Source organism: Myotis lucifugus, unplaced genomic scaffold, assembly GCF_000147115.1.
Source record: "Myotis lucifugus unplaced genomic scaffold, Myoluc2.0 scaffold_167, whole genome shotgun sequence".
Lineage (NCBI taxonomy): Eukaryota > Metazoa > Chordata > Mammalia > Chiroptera > Vespertilionidae > Myotis > Myotis lucifugus.
This window is the reverse complement of record NW_005871215.1, coordinates 1158933-1180059: the sequence shown is the minus strand read 5'-3', so window position 1 is coordinate 1180059 and position 21127 is coordinate 1158933. Positions and strand designations below refer to the sequence as shown.

At 41.1% G+C, this 21127-nt stretch overlaps 1 protein-coding gene across 5 annotated transcripts in view; it reads left to right on the top strand.

The window, feature by feature from the left end:
- Positions 1-4788, top strand: part of RAD51AP1 (RAD51 associated protein 1) — a 30236-nt gene extending 25448 nt beyond the window's left edge. For 4 of the 5 annotated variants that reach the window (XM_023759950.1, XM_023759952.1, XM_023759951.1 and 1 more), the window contains exon 9: positions 4490-4788. In XM_023759950.1, coding sequence (XP_023615718.1) covers positions 4490-4626 — 137 coding nt within the window. In that variant the 3' untranslated portion in view covers positions 4627-4788. Of the gene's footprint in view, positions 1-4470 lie in introns of all 5 variants that reach the window. The other variant, XM_023759953.1, reaches the window with a different exon arrangement.
- Positions 4789-21127: the final 16339 nt, after the last annotated feature.

The following is a 21127-nucleotide window of genomic DNA, read 5'->3' as shown; positions in this document are numbered from 1 at the left end:
AAAAGTAGAAGTAAAACTGTCCTTATTCAGGATGACATGATACTGTACATAGAAAACCCTAAAGACTCCATCAAAAATTATTAGACTTATTAAATGAATTCGCTAATGTAGCAGGATACAAAAGTAATGCCAAGAAACCTATGGCATTTCTATACACCAATAGTGAACTTACAGAAAGAGAGACTAAAAAAACAATCCCATTTACCATTGCAACAAAAAAAAATTAAGATACCTAGGAAGAAACTTAACTAAGGAAGTAAAAGACTTGTACTCAGAAAATTACACGATGTTGAAAAAAGAGAGGAAGACATAAACAGATGGAAGAACATACCGTGTTCATGGATTGGTAGAATCAACATCATTAAAATGTCCATACTACCCAAAGCAATCTATAGATTCAATGTACTCCCCATTAAGAGTTAATATCATAAAGCACAAAGTGCTCATAGATTCACTGTGTGAAAGGGTAAGGCAAGTAATGTGAGAGAATTGGGCCTGAGTCATAAACTTGGATGAGAAAGGATTGTTGGACTTAAGAGCTCACACCCCTTTGATAGGAAGCATCTGTTGCTCAACTCCATCTAATTGTTTACATGCAGGATTATTTCCAGGTCTGATTTTTTTCAAGAGAAACCAAAGATATAGATTTTAATGTGAAATCTCCTAGTTTTAAAAATGAATTTTTTTTTTTTTTACACCATGTGGACTAAACAATATATCTGAGAGCTAGATTTGACCTCAGATTGCCAGTTAGTTACTGTTTTATTCAAATATGAGAAGATCACCAAGATCCCAATGGGAAAATGAACCAAAGACATGAACATATTAATAGTCTCAAGAAATACAACTAGAAATCCATATGAAAAGAATTTCAGTCTCACTGGTAATTAAGGAAATATAAATTAAAATAATAAAATACTATTTTATACCTCAAACTAGACAGTAATAAAGCAGTATAATCTAGGGCACTCTGGGTTATGGGGTAGCAGGTATAATTATCCTATACTCGAGGCCCGGTACACAAAAATTTGTGCACTGGGGGGGGGGGGAGGGGGTGTCCCTCAGCCCAGCCTGCGCCCATTTGCAGCTCAGGACCCCTTGGGGGATGTCACCTGTTGACTTAGGCCCACTCCCCGGGGAATCAGGCCTAAGCTTGCAGTCAGACATCCTTCTGGCAGCCAGGGAGCCCTCAGGGGATGTCCGACTAAAGGCTTAGGCCCCCAAGGGATTGGGCCTAAACTGTTAGTTGGACATTCTTAGTGCTGCCATGGAGGTGGGAAAGGGTCCTGCCACCACCTCTGCACTGGCCAGCCATGAGCCAGCTTCTGACTCAGTGGCACTACTCCTCGGTCTGACCTAAACCCTAGAGATTAGTACTTCATTTTACAACTTTTTCTCGGTTTATAGGCAGCAGCAAACTCAGACCACACAGTCGGGTATGCAAGAAATGTTGCTTTCTTTATTGTTTAGTAACCAAACCTAACTTCAACTTCAACCCCCATTCTGCCAAGTGAGAAAACAAAAACAAAATATTATTTAACTTAGGTTCCCCACCCCCTTCTCTGGAGTTGTACTTCCATGTCAGACAGTTTATATCTCAGGCAGAGGTGCCAAAGAACCCAGCAGGGTCAAGGACATCTGGACCTCAGTCTTCTGTCTGGGTTGGCCCCCACCCAGCTGCCCTTGACCCTCACCTCAGAACTCAAGTCCATGCTGATCCCTGGTATATTCTCCTCATCTGGGCCTTAAGGCCTCTTGAGTCCAATTTGCTCTCTCCCTCCCTGCCACCTTCTCTCTCTCACACAAAGAGGTATTGGGCTTCTGGGGTGAGGTCCTCTGACACCTCCTCAGCCCCATTGCACGATCACCATCTTGGTGCCTAGGTCACGGCCACAATGCTGTGTGGCTGCTCTCAGACCCTCCGTCTCCTGCTGCCTTAGGGAGTGATTCAGTGGGAGGGGAGGGTCACAGTCCTTTTTACATGGCCACCAACAAACACTCTAGTTCCTTCCCTCTAGTTCTCCTTCTCCTTCTCACCCCAGTCCAGGCACATCTATGTGCAGGGGAGGGTGGGAGGCAGGGGTGTCCTGACCCAGCACACAGGCTTCCAGATCCACTGCTTCCCCAGGAGGCTTTCCACGCTCTGGACCTTGACACCCAGAACCTGTCCCCTCTCAGCTGCAGGTCTTTGCCCACAGTGGTCAAGTCTGTTTAGAGCAGCCGTGGGCAAACTACGGCCCATGGGCCAGATCCGGCCCGTTTGAAATGAATAAAACCAAAAAAAAAAAAAAAAAAAAAAAAAAAAAAAGACCATATCCTTTTATGTAATGAGGTTTACTTTGAATTTATATTAGTTCACACAAACACTCCATCCATGCTTTTGTTCCAGCCCTCCGGTCCAGTTTAAGAACCCATTGTGGCCCTCGAGTCAAAAAGGTTGAGAACCACTGGTTTAGAGGCTTGAAGTCAAGAAGTGCCTCTTTGTTCTCTGCTTTCTGGAGGCGGTCAGCGTGGAAACATTCCTGCCCTGGATTGGGGAGGGGTCTCTGGGTGTTAAGAATACCAGGAGGGGGAGCACAGACTCCTCCGAGAGCTCCGAGAGAGGAAAGGCAGCACCCCCTCACCTCTAACCCCAGGACGTTTCTTTAGAAGCAGAATCCTCGTCCCGTGCAGGACCCTGTGCTGGCTGCCTCAGTTTCTCAGAGACAAAGAATTTGATGAACATCTTTTCCCCACTGCAGTAGCTGCTTCATTTGTTCGTTCTCGCATTTTTCATTAGCTGCTAACTCGCCCCTGTGGCTGCAAACCTGTTGTGCCTGACTCAGCCAGCAGGGGGCTATGGGAGCTGTGCAGGGACAGGGGAAGGGAGAGGGGGGCCCAGACTGCAGGGAGGGTCAGTGGTGCCTGCCAGGCTGTCTCAGAGGATGTGGCTTAGGTTAGGTCCTGTCCTTTGGTGACTTTAGGAGGGGAGGCCATGTCCTCCGCTCCCCACTTTGACTCAGGGGCAGAAGTTCTTGCCTCTGGCCTCATAACTCAGTGGATCATGGTAGGATGCGGCAGGCAGGCAGCTTCTCGACTGCACATGGGCGCCAGCCTGGGGCCCAGGACCCAGATCCAGGTCCCGGACGGCAGGCAGGCGGCTTTTGGGGTCACACACGGGGGCCTGGATGGCAGCTCACACCAGCTCGTGCTGTTCCGCCCTGCCTGCAGTATGCAAATTAGCCCCCATCTTTGTTGGCGGTTAATTTGCATATCACGCTGATTAGCCCATGGGAGGTGTAGTGAAGGTACAGTCAATTACCATGTTTGTCTATTATTAGATAGGATAATAAAACCCTAACATGCAAATCGACCGAATGGCGGAACGACTGGTCACTATGACAAACATTGACCACCAGGGGCAGACGCTCAATGCAGGAGCTGCCCCCTGGTGGTCAGTGCGCTCCCACAAGGGAAGCACCACTCAGCCAGAAGTTGAGTTCACGGGTAGCAAGTGCAGCAACGGTGGTGGGATCCTCTCCCGCCTCTGAGGCAGCGTTAAGGGGGGGCCTAAGCCGGCAGGCATACATCCCCCAAGATGTCCCAGACTGCACTGCTGAGGGCCTTCCCTACCCCAGTGCATGAATGTCATGCACCGGGCCTCTAGTTTACTGTAAATCCTTTATAGGTAGAACAGTTTGACAGAACCCATAAAAATAAACCTGTCCTTTGGCCTAGGAACTAGTCTTAGGAATTAATTTCTTAAAAAGAATTCAAAAGTAGAAAAAGTAATAAGTGGTCAGATTTTTATAACTTTATATGAAAATGGTAAACACTTCAAAAGTTTGTTAAAAGAATTTGATATATGACACATACAAGCAATTAAGAATGGTAAATCAGATGGTTAGAAACATGGAAATATTTATAAATCTTTACTTGAAGAAAAGTACACACATTTGTACTTCTTATGACTACAATCATGATCAATTATGAACATTTAAGTGGTTAAAATTTGAAATTTAATACTTGCTGGCAATAATTGCTACATTAGAATGGTAGCATAAATGAAGCCCATATAAATAAATTAAAATAGCATTTGTCATGTTTAAAGTGATTTAGTAATTGAAAAAAATAGATTCTTTCAAAAGAGTATTTGTAAAAATTGCAGGATTTTTAAAAATGCATTAAATTTTTCTTCTTCTTTAGAAATGATTACATTCATCTTCTTATGCATCAACAACCAATGTTATTTGCTTTTAACTTATCTATTTCAGCTTTTACCCTTAAAGTTTTGGAATCACGACCTTGCCTTCTGGGGATGTTTGAAAATGGACAATAGTATTTTTTTTCTGCTCTTTAGTACTTTCTATTATTTTGATCTTGTTTATAACTTGATAGAACCTGTATAGCAGAATAATGCTTAACTGTATTTTTTGCTTTTGTTTTATAAGTTAATTTTTGTTAAGAGATTTCTAACATCATCAGCATCAGGTGATGTGTTTTCTTTCAGCGGTATCCGGAAGGAGCAGCACCAGCAGCAGCCCGCTGGCAGGGGAGTTTGTTAAGTCTCCAAATCAGAGTCTCCGCCTTGGCTTGTCTAGATTAGCACGTGTTAAACCTTTGCATCCAAACACTGCTAGTAGCTGAGTGTGGTAGTAAAGAAATGTTTAAGAGAATCACAGTTTGACAAGTGTGTTTATATTGTAATATAAAGGAATCCTTTAACGTCATATAAATTATCTCTACCCATTTTGTGATTATGTTCTCTGAAAAGCTATTCAAGACTTCAATAAGATTTGTTTATAAGAATTATCTTGTAATATCATTTTCTTCTGAAGAGAATATTCTACATCCTTATATATAAAATCAGTCACTGTCATTAGTGTTTGTCTATTTGACATGGAGGAAGTCCACATTATATGCTATTTTTTTTCCTAGTAACATGAGGGTTCTTTCTAGCTTTGACTAGTTTATGGCACTTTTGTTCAGAGTTTATCTGGCAAAATAAAACATTCCAATTTTTCCCAGGAGATATTTCTGGAATATGTTACTTAAGCTACATTGTCAGTTTTATTGCCAAGATGCTTATTATTTTAGTCAAATATTTTTATAGGAAGAATTCAGAATGAATTTCCACATTAAAACAGTTGCTATAATATGACATATTTTCTACTTAGGAATAGATGGTTATTATATAGCAGATAGAATTTCATGACATTTTGTGAAGTCCTCATTGTCAAAACCTTTAATAAATATGAAAAAGTTTTGATATGATCTTTTTCTTGATTCCATTGCATCCATCTGTCTCTTCTCTGACTGTCTGCATTTCATGATAAAATGAGTGCTTAGCCAAAAACATTAGCCTTTTGTTTTAAATATAAAAGGGGGCTGTTAAAGTAATCACTTTATGTTAAGTCAGTACTTTTGAGGGTGGCTGTTACGTACCTAATTATTCCTATTAGTTCATTTAGCTTTTCAGGAAACTTAGATCTGAATTTGTAAATAAAATAGTAGTAAATATTTTATATTGTGAAAATTCTAACCAACTCCTGATCACTTAATAAAAATTCTTCAAATTACAATAACCATTTTAAAAATGTGTAATATGGCCCTAGCCAATTTGACTCAGTGGATAGATTGTCAGCCTGCTGACCCAAGGGTTCCAGGTTTGATTCCTGTCAAGGGCACATACCTTGGCTGCAGGCTTCTCCCTGGCCCAGGCCCTGGTCAGAGTGTGTGCAGGAGGCAACCAATCAATGTGTTTCTTTCAGATCAATGTTTCTCTCGTTAGGTCTGATCAAATAATTGAATTGATACCTTCTCCCCTGGGGACTGACCTTTAGGCCACTTCACAAGGAACATTCCCTCTTGCTTAGACCACATTCCTCTTGCTAAGATCATTATCTCTCCCCTACAGACCTTCCTAGGATCTGGACCCACCCAGAGAATTCTCCGCCCAGAAAAAGCCCGCCTAGAGTCCTTTAAAATGTCAGACTCCCTGTTCCTGGGGGCTAGTGCCATTTAGGGACTCAGCCTATCTGGTATCTATATGACCTAATCCTATATGATAAAAGCATAGTATGTAAATTGTCCCCTTGACCGGGAGGTCGACAGGGACTTTCAACCAGGGGATGGGGCTGGCCAGGGGAAGGAAGGGAGCACCCACCCGGCAGCCAGCAGCCACTTTGAGACCTACCAGTGCACAAATTTCGTGCACTGGGCCTCTAGTAAATTCATAATCCTGCACCACTTTGGACTTGTGCGTTTCTCCTTTTGTGACCCTAACATCTCTGTCTTTCCCTCCCACTCTCTAAAATAAATTAAAAAATATCCTCAGGTGAGGATTAAAAAGTAAATTAAAAAATAAGTAAATAAAAATGTGTAATATGTAGCTCAGTTCTTTTTGATTTATGAAATCATGTGAAAATATGTAATTTAGAATTATGATTTAAGTAAGCATTTGTATTTTGCTATTGTCCATTTTTATTATCCAGTGGATATTTTTACACTGTCCTATACCACCTCACCTACCCTACCCCATTTTTAAACTATATTTTCCAGTTAAAAAGTATTGAGATACCCTATATGTTGCAGTTCAACAGTAAACATTTATTAAGAGCCCACCCTGTATTAGACACTGATGTCATTGTTTAATCATCTGGCACAAGTTCAATGAACCTGATTTCTCTGTGTAATTCATAGTTTCTGTTGAAACCCTAAAATTTCTTAAACTGGCCTTGCAGAAAGCATTAATGAGCTCATTAATGTTGCCAAATCCAGTATACATTTTTCTCACCTAATCTTGTAGAACCCTATTCATCATACTCTGGGTATGGGTAACACTATTCTTTCATAATTTCACCCCATCTCCCTGCCTACTCTTCATTATTTTGCAGCTTTCTAATCTCTGTCACACCCATTTCTCCCTTCATGGTGTCATATTCTGTGATTGTATTCTTTTCTGTCCTTTAAAAAGAAAATCCAAAAGCTTAGGTGATTTCAAGCTCCAGTGGTCACCTATGTGACAGTGACTGCCATGTCAGGAACTTTAGTTCAGAGCTCACTCTGCACAAGACTTGTTGCCTTGTCCATTGATAATTTGATGTATTAAATCATCAATAGCATCTCCCCTTGCCCCCAAAGTCTTCCCTCCTATATTTTATTAGTAAATGGCATCATCACAAACTCGGGTGCCTAAGGCATTGTCACCCTTCACATCCTATCATCAAGCTTTATTTTCCTCAATTGCTCAAAACTGTTCTCTCCTTCCACTGGTCCCTTACTCTAAAATATCATCACTTAACTACTTTTACCTTGATTCTTAACCTACTCTGGCTTACCCTCCATACCATTTTTGCCAGAGGGAGGTTTCTAAAATAAAGTTTGAGCATGAACACTCGCCTGCTTAAAATCCACGCACATACACCTTAGTCTGTTTAGCTCACAAGCTATTTTGAATTAGTCTGGCCCCTGCCTGACACCCATGATATTATGCCCTCAGAACCCTGGGCCTTCAGGTTGGCTCTTATTTGCCTTCTTTACATTGTGAGTTCTTACTTGTCTTGAAAACTCAAATTCAACTCAGCTTTTCAGAAAGCTTTATTTGGATGTCTGTTGCCGCTGTAGACCATACTGTGTATTCCCTGAGGCCACCCTGCCATCATCGTATATAATAAAAGCATAATATGCAAATCGACCGAACAGCAGAACAGGGTTGCTATGATGCGCACTGACCACCAGGGGCAGACGTTCAAAGCAGGAGCTGTCGCCTGCAGGCTTCAGGCCAGCCAAGGCGGGTGCCAGTGGGGGCCCCCCTATCACCCTGCTGGCCGCCCCACAGATTGGCCCTGATTGCTGCCCAGGCCTAGGGACCCTACCCGTGTACAAATTTTGTGCACTGGGCCTCTAGTTTAACTATAACTTTCCTTAGTTTTCCTGTTTTAAAAACCTGGTGCAGAAGCAAGTGCTCTAAAAGTGTTCATCTGATAAACACATGTATTCAAAACTTGTTCTATGAATTCTGGTAACCACAAACTTTGAAAAAGGAAGAGGGTAGGGATAATTTTACAAGTCTGCTCTTTTTTGGGCAACTATAATCTCTCCTTGGGAAGTCCTCCAATTCTTGTCCCAAACTTGAAAGAACTGGGGCAAGAGAATCGGAGCAGGATGAAAAGAGATGTGTTTTTCAGGTTGATGTAAAAGGTGGTTCAGGACTAGACCAGAGCCTTAAGTCCTTTCAGCTCCAGAGTCACAAAAAGGGCGGGCACAGTTTCTATAGCAACGGGAGGAGGGTGTGGCCCTCCAGCTGCACTCCCAGGCGCCAGCAAGGTGCCGCTCCTCCCAACTTCTACCCCCACCTGAACAAAGGGTAAGAGAGGCCACAGGGGCTCGCAATCCGCAATCCGCTAGGTCCCAGTGGCCCTTCCGGGGGAAGAAGCAACCAAGGCAATGGGGGAAGGAGGTTGGGTAAGCGGGGAGAATGAAAGGCCTACAGAATGCAAAAAAGTAGAAGGGGGCATGGGGGTCGGAGGAGAGAGGGGAGGCTCTGAGTACAGAGGGAAGGCAAGTAGAATTTTAGATCTTGCTCTGAGCAGCTGCATCCTCACAACCCAACATTGACAACGTTTCTGCTAATGGAATGTTGCATCGCTGACTTCAGCTGACTGCGGGTGGGGAGAGATGGATTTTAGGGAACTCAAGACCTACCCTAAAACTGCTTCCAACCCTGACCCCAACAACCCGGGACACAAATTTCCTACCCCCTTTCTTTATGTTCACTGTACGTCCAAAGTGAGTCCCTGACCATTCGTGGATGAGGTCTGGCTGCTGCTAGCCTATTCCTACCCAGCCCACAGTCCCACACCTCCCAGGCCAAACAGAGCCGAATCCTCGACACAAGAGCACTTTAAGGTTTATCCTTCAGAGCAACACTTTCAGGTGCTATTTGCCACTCCTCGGGGGTAATTCCCAGTATTAGGTGGGGTTTTTTTTGTTTGTATGTTTGTTTTCCTTAAAAAGGGGATGCAAAATTTGGGATTTTTCTTTTTTAAGTGTAGTTAATGTGTGGTATTTGCTACGTTTGAAGTGTCCATCAGCCAATTCAGGGCTTAAGTAACTTGTGACCCTTTGGACAATTTTTAAATGACTGACAGTCCACACAATCTTAGTTCATGCTTCACTGTTCAGGTTTAAAGGGAAACTTGGCAAAAGTGTGAGGCCATTTAAATAAAAAGTTCAAACTAAGAAACAACAAATATAAGTGTCCCTTGTGACTAGTCAGTCTTTTTTTAAATTATCTTTATGGTTGAAAGTATTACAGATGTCCCCTTTGGTGTTCCCCCTCCCCCCCATTAATACCTCCACCTGCGGCCACTCCTCCCAAGCCTTCACCACATTATTGTCTGTGTCCATGGGCTATACATATATGCATATAAGTTCCTGGTTAATTTCTCCCCCCCACTCACCGACCCCTGCCTTCCCTCTGAAATTCGTTAGTCTGTTCCAGGTTTTATGTCTCTGGATCTATTTTGTTCATCATATTCCACATGCAGTCTTTCTCTGACTGGCTTATTTCCCTTAGCATAATACTCTCCAGGTCCATACATATTGTTGCAAATAGTAAGAGTTCCTTCTTTTTTACTGCCAAATCATTTCCACTGTGTAATGGACCATAGCTTTTTTATCCACTCATCTGCTGATGGGCACTTGGGCTGTTTCCAACTCTTAGCTATTATAAATTGCACTGCTATGACCATAGGAGTGCACATATTCTTTCTGATTGGAGTTTCTGATTTCTTAGGATATATTCCTAGAAGTGGTATCACTGGAACAAATGGGAGTTCCATTTTAATTTTTTGATGAAACTCCATATTGTTTTCAACAGTGGCTGCACCAGCCTGCATTCCAACCAGCAGTGTAAGAGGGTTCCCTTTTCTCCACATCTTCACCAGTACTTGTCATTTGTTGATTTGTTGATGATAGCCATTCTGACAGGTGTGAGGTGATACCTCATTGTCATTTTAACTTGCATCTCTCAGACGATTAATGACTTTGAACATTTTTTCCTGTTTCTTGCCCTTCTGTATGTCCACTTTGGAGAAGTGTCTATTTAAGTCCTTTGCCCATTTTTAAATTGGATTGTTTATCTTCTTTTTGTTAAGTTGTATGAGTTCCTTATATATTTTGGAAATTGATCCCTTATCAGATATATCATTGGCAAATATGTTCTCCCATGCAGTGGGCTCTTTTCACTTTGTTGATGATTTCTTTTGCTGTGCAGAAGCTTTTTATTTTTATGTAGTCCCCTTTATTTTCTCCTTAGTTTCCTTTTCCTTAGGAGACATATCCATATTGCTACGAGAGATGTCTGAGATTTTGCTGCCTACGGATTCTTCTAAGATTTTTATGATTTCATGACTTACATTTAGGTCTTTTATCCATTTTGAGTTTATTCTTGTATATGGTGTAAGTTGGTGGTCTAGTTTCTTTCTTTCTTTCTTTTTTTTTTTTTTTGCATATATCTGTCCAATTTACCCAACACCATTTATTGAAGATACTGTCTTGACTCCATTGTATGCTTTTGCCTCCTTTGTCAAATATTAATTGAGCATAATGGCTTGGGTCAATTTCTGGGTTCTCTGTTCTGTTCCATTGATCTATATCCTTGTTCTTGTGCCAGTGGCAGGCTGTTCTGAGTACAATGGCTTTGTAGTATAATTTGATATCTGGTATTGTGATTCCTCCAAATTTGTTTTTCTTTCTCAAGATTGCTGTGGCTGTTTGGGGTCTTTTTTTGGTTCCATATAAATTTTGGAGTGTTTGTTCTAGATCTGTGAAGTATACCATTGGTTTTTTAATATGGATTGCATTGAATCCATAGATTGTTTTGGGTAGTATGGACATTTTAATGATGTTGATTCTACCAATCCATGAATACCATATATTCTTCCACTTGTTTATATCTTCCTCTATCTCTTTTTTACATCCTTGGTTAAGTTTTTTCCTAAGCATCTTAATTTTTTTGTTGCAATGTTAATGGAATAGCTTTTTTTAGTTTCTCTTTCTGAGAGTTCATTATTGGTGTATAAAAATGCCATAGATTTATGGGGTGTTGATTTTGTATCCTGCTACATTGCCAAATTCATTTATTAAATCTAGTAGTTTTTTGGGTGGAGTCTTTAGGGTTTTCTATGTACAATATTATATCATCTGCAAATAATGACAGTTTTACTTCCTCCTTTCCATTTTGGATGCCTTTTTATTTTTTCTTCTTTTTTGATCACTGTGGCCAGGACTTCCAGCACTATGTTGAATAAGAGTGGTGAAAGCAGACATTCCCATCTTGTTCCGGATCTTAGAGGAAATGGTTTTAGTTTTTGCCCATTGAGTATGATGTTGGCTCTAGGTTTGTCATATTTGGCCTTTACTATGTTGAGGTATGATCCCTCTATTCCCACTTTGCTGAGAATTTTTATTAAAAAATGATGCAGAGTGCTTGTTCTGCATCAATTGATATGATCTTGTGATTTTTTTAAAATTAAATCTTTATTGTTCAGATTATTATAGTTGTTCCTCTTTTTCCCCCCCATAACTCCCCTCCTCCAAGTTCCCACCCCACCCTCCGCCCTCACTCCCCACACACAGTCCTCATCCGTAGGTGCACAATTTTTGTCCAGTCTCTTCCCACATCTCCCACACCTCTTTTCCCCCCAAGACTAGTCAGTCCATTCCCTTTCTATGTCCCTGATTCATTATAATCACCAGTTCATTCTGTTCATCAGATTATTTATTCACTTGATTCTTAGATTCACTTGTTGATAGATGCGTATTTGTTGTTCATAATTTGTATCTTTACCTTTTTCTTCTTCTTCCTCTTCTTAAAGGATACCTTTCAGCATTTCATATAATACTGGTTTGGTGGTGATGAACTCCTTTAGCTTTTCCTTATCTGTGAAGCTCTTTCTCTGACCTTCAATTCTGAATGATAGCTTTGCTGGATAAAGTACTCTTGGTTGTAGGTTTTTGGTATTCATCACTTTGAATATTTCTTGCCACTCCCTTCTGGCCTGCAAAGTTTCTGTTGAGAAATCAGCTGACAGTCGTATGGGTAGTCCTGTGTAGGTAACTGAGTTTCTTTCTCTTGCTGCTTTTAAGATTCTCTCTTTGTCTTTTGCTCTTGGCATTTTAATGATGATGTGTCTTGGTGTGGTCCTCTTTGGATTCCTTTTGTTTGGGGTTCTCTGCGCTTCCTGAACTTGTAAGTCTATTTCTTTCACCAGGTAGGGGAAGTTTTCTGTCATTATTTCTTCAAATAGGTTTTCAATATCTTGCTCTCTCTCATCTTCTGGCACCCCTATAATTCTGATGTTGGTACGCTTGAAGCTGTCCCAGAGGCACCTTACACTAACTTCGTATTTTTGGATTCTTTTTTCATTTTGCTTTTCCGGTTGGGTGTTTTTTGCTTCTTCACATTTCAAATCTTGGACTTGATTCTTGCGCTCCTCTGTTCTGCTGTTGGGAGTCTGTATAATATTCTTTATTTCAGTCAGTGTATGCTTAATTTCTAGTTGGTCCTTTATCACAACATCGAGGGTCTCATTAGATTTTTTGTACATCTCATTAAGTTTATCGGCAGACTCTAGAAGACTCTTGAAAGACCTCAAAAGTGTGGTTTTGAACTCTATATCCAGTAGTTTGCTTTCCTCCATTTCTGTCATTTGTGTCCTGTTTCTTTGTCTTGGCATTTTTTATGCTTCGCTGTGTCGATAGAGTGGCTTTCTGTGCTCAGTGTCCCAATTACCTGAGGTAGACACTCTTGGTGCACACCCTTGTGGTCTTTGTGCGCAGTCTTGTTGTAGCTAAGCCTTGATTGTTGTAGGTATCACTGGGAGGGATTTGACCTCCAGGCCAACTGGCTGTGAGAATCAGCTGTGTCTGCAGTGGGAGAACTTCTGTCCTCTAGGGAGGTGCTAATCTAGCCTTTGCCTGAGGCTATCCCGCAAATGCCTCTGTGCAGGGCTTGGGCGGGGCGGGTCCCAGGGATCAACAGGGCGGGCGGAGCGAGCAGTTATGGCTGCTCTCAGTGCCGTCCCCAGAGGCTCTGCCTCTCAGAGTCCCAGCAACAGCTGCAAACCTTGGAGAGAAAGCTGCCCTCAAGATCCGACCGATGCCAGACAGTCCCGCTTCTCCCGTTTGAGTCTGGGTCCCTAGAGACTCGCCTGGAACTGGAGCTCAGAGCCTGAGACTCCTTCTGGATTGAAACAGACAACCACTCCCTCAGCCACCAGCCCACTCCACGCTCACCTCCACACCTTAGTATTTCACTTCCCACTGCGCCTCCTCTGAGTCTCGGTATGCTTTTCTCTTTCCTTCTAGTTGTGGAATTTCCACTCAGTCAGCCTTCCTGTGGTTCTGGGTGATGTCCGTTCCATCTTTTAGTTGTATTTTGAAGTGGTTGTGAGAGGCATCAATCTCCGGTGTTTACCTATGCCGCCATCTTGGTTTCCGTCGATCTTGTGATTTTTGTCTTCCAATTTGTTTATGTGATGTATCACATTTATTGATTTGTGAATATTGTACCAGCCTTGCATTCCAAGAATAAATTCCACTTGGTTATGGTGTATGATTTTTTTAAAAATATATATATTTTTATTTCAGAGAGGAAGGGTGAGGGCGATAGAAACATCAATGATGAGAGAGAATCATTGATTGGCTGCCTCCTGAATTCCCCCCATTAAGGATCAATCCCACAACCTGGGCATATGCCCTTGACTGGAATCGAACCTGGGACCCTTGAGTCTGTAGTCCAATGCTCTATCCACTGAGCCAAACCAGCCAGGGCTATGATCTTTTTAATGTATTGCTGGATTGGATTTGCTAATATTTTGTTGAAGATTTTAGCATCTATGTTCATTAGGTATATTGGCCTGTAATTATCTTTCTTTGTAGGGTCTTTATCTGATTTTGGAATTAGGCTAATGCTAGCCTTGTAAAAAGAGCTTGGAAGTGCTCCTTCCTCTTGGATTTTTTCGAATAGTTTGAGGAGTATAGGTGTTAGTTCTTCTTTGAATGTTTGGTATACCTCCCCTGTGAAGCCTTCCAGGCCAGGGCTTTTGTTTGCTGGGAGTTTTTTGATTACTGTTTCAATTTCATCAGTTGGTATAGGCCTATCCAGGTTTTCTGAATCTTCCTGATTGAGTTTTGAAAGATTGTATTTTTCTAGGAATATGTCCATTTCATCCAGGTTGCCCAGCTTGTTGGAATATAGTTGTTCCTAGTATTTTTTTTATGATCCTTTGCATTTCTGTGGAGTCAGTATTACTTCGCCTTTTGTTTCTGATTTTGTTTATCTGGGTCCTCTCTCTTTGTTTCTTGATGAGTCTGGCTAGAGGTTCATCGATCTTGTTTATCTTTTCACAGAACCAGCTCTTGGTTTTATTGATCTTCTTGTATTTTTTTTAAGTCTCTATGTAATTTATTCCTGCTCTGATCTTTATTATTTCCTTTCTTCTACTTACTCTGGGCTTTTCTTTCTGTTTTTTTTTTTTTTTTAATTCTTTAAGTTGTAGGGTTAGATAATTTATTAGAAGTTTTTCTTTCTTTCTTTTTTTTTTTTTTTTTTTTTTTTTTGAGGTAGGCCTGTAGTGCTATGAACTTCCCTCTCAAGTCTGCTTTCACTGTGTCCCAGAGATTTTGGGTTGTTTTATGTTCATTTTCATTTGTTTCCAGGAAGTTTTTTATTTCTTTCTTTTTTTTATTTTTTATTTTTTTTTATTTTTTTTTATTTTTTTTAAATCTTTATTGTTCAGATTATTACATTTGTTCCTCTTTTTTCCCCCCATAACTCCCCTCCTTCCAGCTCCCACCCCACCCTCCACCCTCACTCCCCACCCACTGTGTTCATCCATAGGTGCATGATTTTTGTCCAGTCTCTTCCCGCATCTCCCACACCCCTTTTCCCCCCAAGAATAGTCAGTCCATTCCCTTTCTATGTCCCTGATTCTATTATAATCACCAGTTCATTCTGTACATCAGGTTATTTATTCACTTGATTCTTAGATTCATTTGTTGATAGATGCATATTTGTTGTTCATAATTTGTATCTTTACCTTTTTCTTCTTCTTCCTCTTCTTAAAGGATACCTTTCAGCATTTCATATAATACTGGTTTGGCGGTGGTGAACTCCTTTAGCTTTTCCTTATCTGTGAAGCTCTTTATCTGACCTTCAATTCTGAATGATAGCTTTGCTGGATAAAGTAATCTTGGTTGTAGGTTCTTGGTATTCAGCACTTTGAATATTTCTTGCCATTCCCTTCTGGCCTGCAAAGTTTCTGTTGAGAAATCAGCTAACAGTCGTATGGGTATTCCCTTGTAGGTAATTGAGCCTCTTTCTCTTGCTGCTTTTAAGATTTTCTCTTTGTCTTTTGCTCTTGGCATTTTAATGATGATGTGTCTTGGTGTGGTCCTCTTTGGATTCCTTTTGTTTGGGGTTCTCTGCGCTTCTTGAACCTGTAAGTCCATTTCTTTCTCCAGGTGGGGGAAGTTTTCTGCCATTATTTCTTGAAATAGGTTTTCAATATCTTGCTGTCTCTCATCTTCTGGCACTCCAATAATTCTGATATTAGTCCGCTTAAAGCTGTCCCAGAGGCTCCTTACACTATCTTCACACTTTCGGATTCTTTTTTCATTTTGCTTTTTCAATTGGGTGTTTTTTGTCGAATCTTTGGTTTGATTCTTGAGCTCCTCTGGTCTGCTATTGGGTATAATATTCTTTATTTCAGTCCGTGTATGCTTACTTTCTAATTTCTTTATCGTAGCATCGAGGGTCTCATTAGTTTTCGTGAGGCTCTGCACAAATTTATGGCAAGCCCTCAAAATTGCGATTCTTAGCTCCATATCCTCCATTTCTGTCATGTTTTTTTGTCTCCGCATCTTTTATGCTTTCTTGGTGCACCCCCTTGTGGTCTCTGTGCGCAGTCTTGTTCTAGCCAAGCCTTAATTGTTGTAGTTAACACTAGAGGGATTTGACCACCAGGCCGACTGGCTGTAGGAATCAGCTGAGCGGAAAACGTCTGTCTTCTGGGGAGGCGCTAATCCAGCCTTTGCCTGAGGCGATCGGCCAATGGCTGTGCGCAGGGCTTGGGCGGGCGGGATCAACAGGGCGGGGGGAGGGAGCCGCTATGGCCGCTCTCAGTCCGTCCCCAGGGGCTCTGCCTCTCTGTCCCAGCAACCGCTGCAAACCTCGGAGGGGCCGTAGCCAGACAGTCCCGCTTCTCCCGTTTGAGTCTGGGTCCCTAGAGACTCGCCCGGATCTGTAGCCCAGAGTCTGAGACTCACTCCTGATTGAAAACGACAACCGCGCCCTCAGCCGCCAGCCCTCTTTGCGCGCGCACCACCTCACCACCGCACCACCGTACCTTTAAATTTTCCACACTACGCCTCCTCTGAGCATCGGAATGCTGTTGTTTTTGCTTCTAGTTGAAGAGTCTCTCCTCAGCCAGCCTTCCTGTGGTTCTGGTTGATGTCCGTTCCGACTTTTAGTTGTATTTTTGAAGTGGTTGTTTACGGCGGCAATCTCCGGTGTTTACCTATGCCGCCATCTTCGATTCTCCTTTATTTCTTTCTTGATCTCTTTGGTAACCCATTCATTGTTTAATAACATACTATTTAGCCTCCATGTGTTTTAATGTTTGAATGTTTTAATTGTAGTTGATTTCTAATTTCATACCATTGTGATCCTAGAAGATGCTTGATATGATTTCAATCTTCTTGAACTTGTAGAGACTTGTTTTGTGTCCTAACATGTGATCAGTCTTTAAAAATGCCCCATGTGCACTTGAGAAGAATGTATATTATGTAGGTTTGGGGTGAAATGTTCTGTAAATGTCAATTAATTCCATTTGATCTAGTTTGTAGTTTAGGATCACTGCTTCCAGTGATGTCAGTGGGGTGTTAAAGTTCCCCACTATGGTTATATTTCTGTCCATCTCTCCCTTAAAATCCTCCAGAAGTTATTTTTATATATTTGGATGCTCCTGTATTGGGTGCATATTTGTTAACCAGAGTTATATTCTCTTGTATTGATTCCTTTAGTATTATGAAGTGGTCTTCATTGTTTCTTGTTATGGTCTCCACTTTGAAGTCTATTTTGTCAGATATGAGTATTGCTATCCTAGCTTTTTTTTTTCCCCCATTTGCCTGGAAAATTTTTTTCATCCCTTCACTTTCATTCTGTGTGAGTCTTTTGTTCTGAAGTGAGTTTCTTATAGACAGCATATATAGGGGTCATATTTTCTTATCCATTCAGCTACACCTTGCATTTTGATTGGAGCATTTAAGCCATTTACAATTAAGGTTATTATTGATATGTACTTATTTGTTGCCATTCTTACTCTTGACTAGTCAGTCTTGCTTGTGGGATTTAATCACCTATATGTGATAGATACATAAAATCTAGAAATTCTAAGGAATTCTTCACAATGACTTGAGTCTGTAATTTCCCTTCCTTTTTTTAGTCCTTTTCAAAAGGGTAATGACAACCTGAAGGGAGTCTCTAGCAATGTGTCAGCCACTCTTCCTTAACATTCCCTTCTCATCTCCATATTGTCAACAACTTGGCTAGAATGCTTGCTTCTCAAACTAGGGAGCCCAGTGCTGGGAGTCAGTGGTATTGGCTGAGCACCAACCCAACATGAATGTGCTGTGACAGCTCAATAGAGCAAATACTGGTCTAGGTGCATTAATAGAAACACAGTGACCAGCTGAGAGATGTAGAAGTCTCACTGCCTGACTTAGCAGTGATTAGAGCATAATCTAGACTAGAAAACTTTAGACACGTTAAGAGAGGTCATAAAAAATTAGAAAACAGAGAGGGACAGTCACAATACAAGTTCTCTCTATTATGCTTGAATATTCAATCATATAAGGAGGGGTTTGAAATGAAACCACAGAATGCCTGGAGATGAGTAGGTGCAAGGGGAGACTAAAGGTCAGTTTTGAATATTCAATTTCCCTTGAGTAGAAGAGTGGGTAGTGTTTTCTTTGTTGCTCTGCAGAGGATAACAAGTGTCAGTGGAGGATATGTTGTTCAATATCATTTCTTCCGACCAACATTTAGTGAGCACCAGCCATATGTCAGTTAACAGCTGGGTGCAAATGGGGTGCCTGAAAAACAGTGAGATCTGTCACAGTAATATTTAAGTGGAGACCCATTGATTGCCATGGATACTCTAATCTAAAGAGGATTCCTGCCCAGGGTGGGAAAATGGGCGAGATGGCCTCTAAAACCTCTTCCAACTTTTAAAGTCTGTAAGTCTGTGGACCATGAAGAGTTTCCAGGAGAAATGCAGAGGGGCCAAGGAGTTCTCTTAGGCACAAATGAGAGTAACATAAATACATTCAGTACATTATCTCCTGTTCATAAAAATGCAAAGGGAATCCCTGCATGTCCTAAGTGGCCACAATTTCTGCCCCAAAGGCAGTCCTCCCTCCACCCCCAGCATAAAGATCAAGCTATTGACAACTGCACTAGAAATACTGAAATCATAGCAGGTAAATCTCAAAAAAGATATTTCCTTCAGGAGCATTGGCACTTGGTATACAAAGATAATTCATTACATATAAAATACTGTGCACATAGTAACACTGACAACCACTGTTTATGGGTCTGTTTTTCCCACCAGACTTTGAACTGAAAGCAATAATTCTGTTTTATTTATCGTTGAATCCCCCATGCTTAGCACAGAATCTAGCATGTATTTGATGGTCTGAAATTTTTTTGATGAATTGATATAAACTATTTTAGATTTCTCTCTCTTCAGCAAATTTGTACCAAGAGCTTTCAATAAATTAGCCATTGTCCTCAACCCTATGAAAAATATAAAAATAAAATACAAGGTCACCATTCGTATTCCCAAGAAACTCATGATGAAAATATATACACTTGAGATAATTAACACTAAAGCTGCTGACCAAGTGACAAAAATGGTCCCCACAGACGAAAGTGTTGAAATCTAGAGAGGAGATTGGTATAGGCTGTACAGATTGGTAGGGAAACTCAGATCTTTGTGTAAAAGAATAGGAGGACTTTTTAAATTTTAGTTTCCATTCCCAAAGTCATATTCACTCTAGCTCTGAGCTGAATTTATTTGTTATCTTTAATCCTTCACATAACACATAAACAAGTTATAAAACATATTTTAATTCCTTTCCTGCATAACTCAGCATGTATTTTGAAGATAAAAGTGACATTTGTGAAGCTTTGAGTGTGGGTTAAGTGTAATGGGTTAAGTGGAAGCTAGATTGAATGTATTAAGAAAGGCACAGAATTCTTTGATAACCAAGGAATAATCCAAAGGAGGGAAGTCATGGAATAAATCACAACAGAACTCACCCCTCGGACCCCACCCCCAATCTGGCAGTATTTAATAGAGTTAGAATCAAAGAAGTTTAGAACTGGAAGGGAAATTAGAGATCATCTAGTCTAGCTTCGTCATTTTATAGGTGGGGACACTGAATATAGAGAAGACAAGTGACTTGCTCAAAATCTATCTGGGACAGCACTGAGACTAGACTCCAATTCCTCGCATTTTCTTTGGGTTTCAGGTTCTCTTCACCTTCAGAGCTCCCAAAACTGAACAGAAGAAAGAGCTCCTCTTGCTTGGAAAGAGACACATCGGCATTTATTTTCTACTACTTCCCTGGGAAGTAGATGGAGGGAGCATCTGATACAGAGCCTTGGCAGGAGAAATTGTATTCATTCTTTCCCAGTGTTGGGATTTTACAAACGCCACCCTGAATTGATAGCCAAACTTCTACCAGTTCTGTCTCCAAAATTATTCCCAGGTTCATTCCTCCACTGTCCTCTGCCATTGCCCCGTGGAGGCCCTCATCATCTCTTGCTCAGGGTGGCTTTCTACCTGAGCTCTCCCAACCATGCTCCATGGGATTGTCAGGGAGATGGTCCTTAAAATACAAAGCTAGTATTGTCACCCCTAGAATAGCCACATAGGCCCCAATGCCCTACATGGACTATATTACATTTTACAATCTAACTCCTTCTCTGGCCCTCCACCAGCAATGTCCAGCGACTCAAAGTTTCTGGAAAAGGCAATGTTCTTTTATACTTTTGTGCTTTGCACAGTTTCATCCATCTGCCCTTGACTTTGTGCCTGTCCTGTTTATTCTTCAGGGACAGTTCTATTCTATGCAGTCAGGTGTGAAGACTTCCTCAGCATTCCCAACAGTTAGTCACCCTGAAGTGCGCTGTTAACTCTGCCCAGACCTCTGTTAGTGTGTTGGTCTCCAACACCCTAACAGCCTGTCTCCAGGGGTCTCCCTCCTGGAGAATGAGCTCTCCTTAAGGGCAGAGGCCATGTCAGGTGTATCAGGAGAATTGTTTCAGCAAATGTTTGTAGAAAGGAACGAAGGGGAGGGAGAGGTAAAACCATGGTCATTTGCAGAGAATCAACTATTACTTTTGCTTGCCTCTGCATAGGATTTTTTCATGTTAGTGTGTGTGTGTGTGTGTGTGTGTGTGTGTGTGTGTGTGTTAAAATTAATGTTCCCACTCACCTCCCCCAACCCCACTCCTCACTAAATGTTTTACAGTTTATTTTTTTAGATCCTTCAATATACCTGATAAAGACATACAAATATCTTTTTTCTTAAGTAAATATGGAATCATATTATCCATATTTTCCTGTCTTTACTCAATATATTATGGACATACATAAAGATTTACCTCATTTTTAAAATGACTATATCCTATACCATAATACATATGTGCCATATTTTTAAACTTCTCATATATAGACAAGTAATTTTTGATTTTTCAACATTATGCTCAATGTTGCTCTGACATCTTCAATTCTATGAATAACTTCAAAATTGTGATTCTGTCACTATGTATTATAGTATCTGCAAGAACTAATAGAAGTATCTGCAGAAGCTGTGATAGCATTTGCATTGATTCCTGTTCTGTCCCTATTTTATGTATTCCTAATTCCCTTGATTCTTTCTAGTATTAGGGGCTGAAAAGGAACTTCCAGGAGACCGGAGTTTCACAGTGGCCCGCTAACGGAGCAGGAGTATGTCAGTGGCATGAGAGCCCTTTAAGATGCTATCTTCCTTTTACATATATCACCACTAG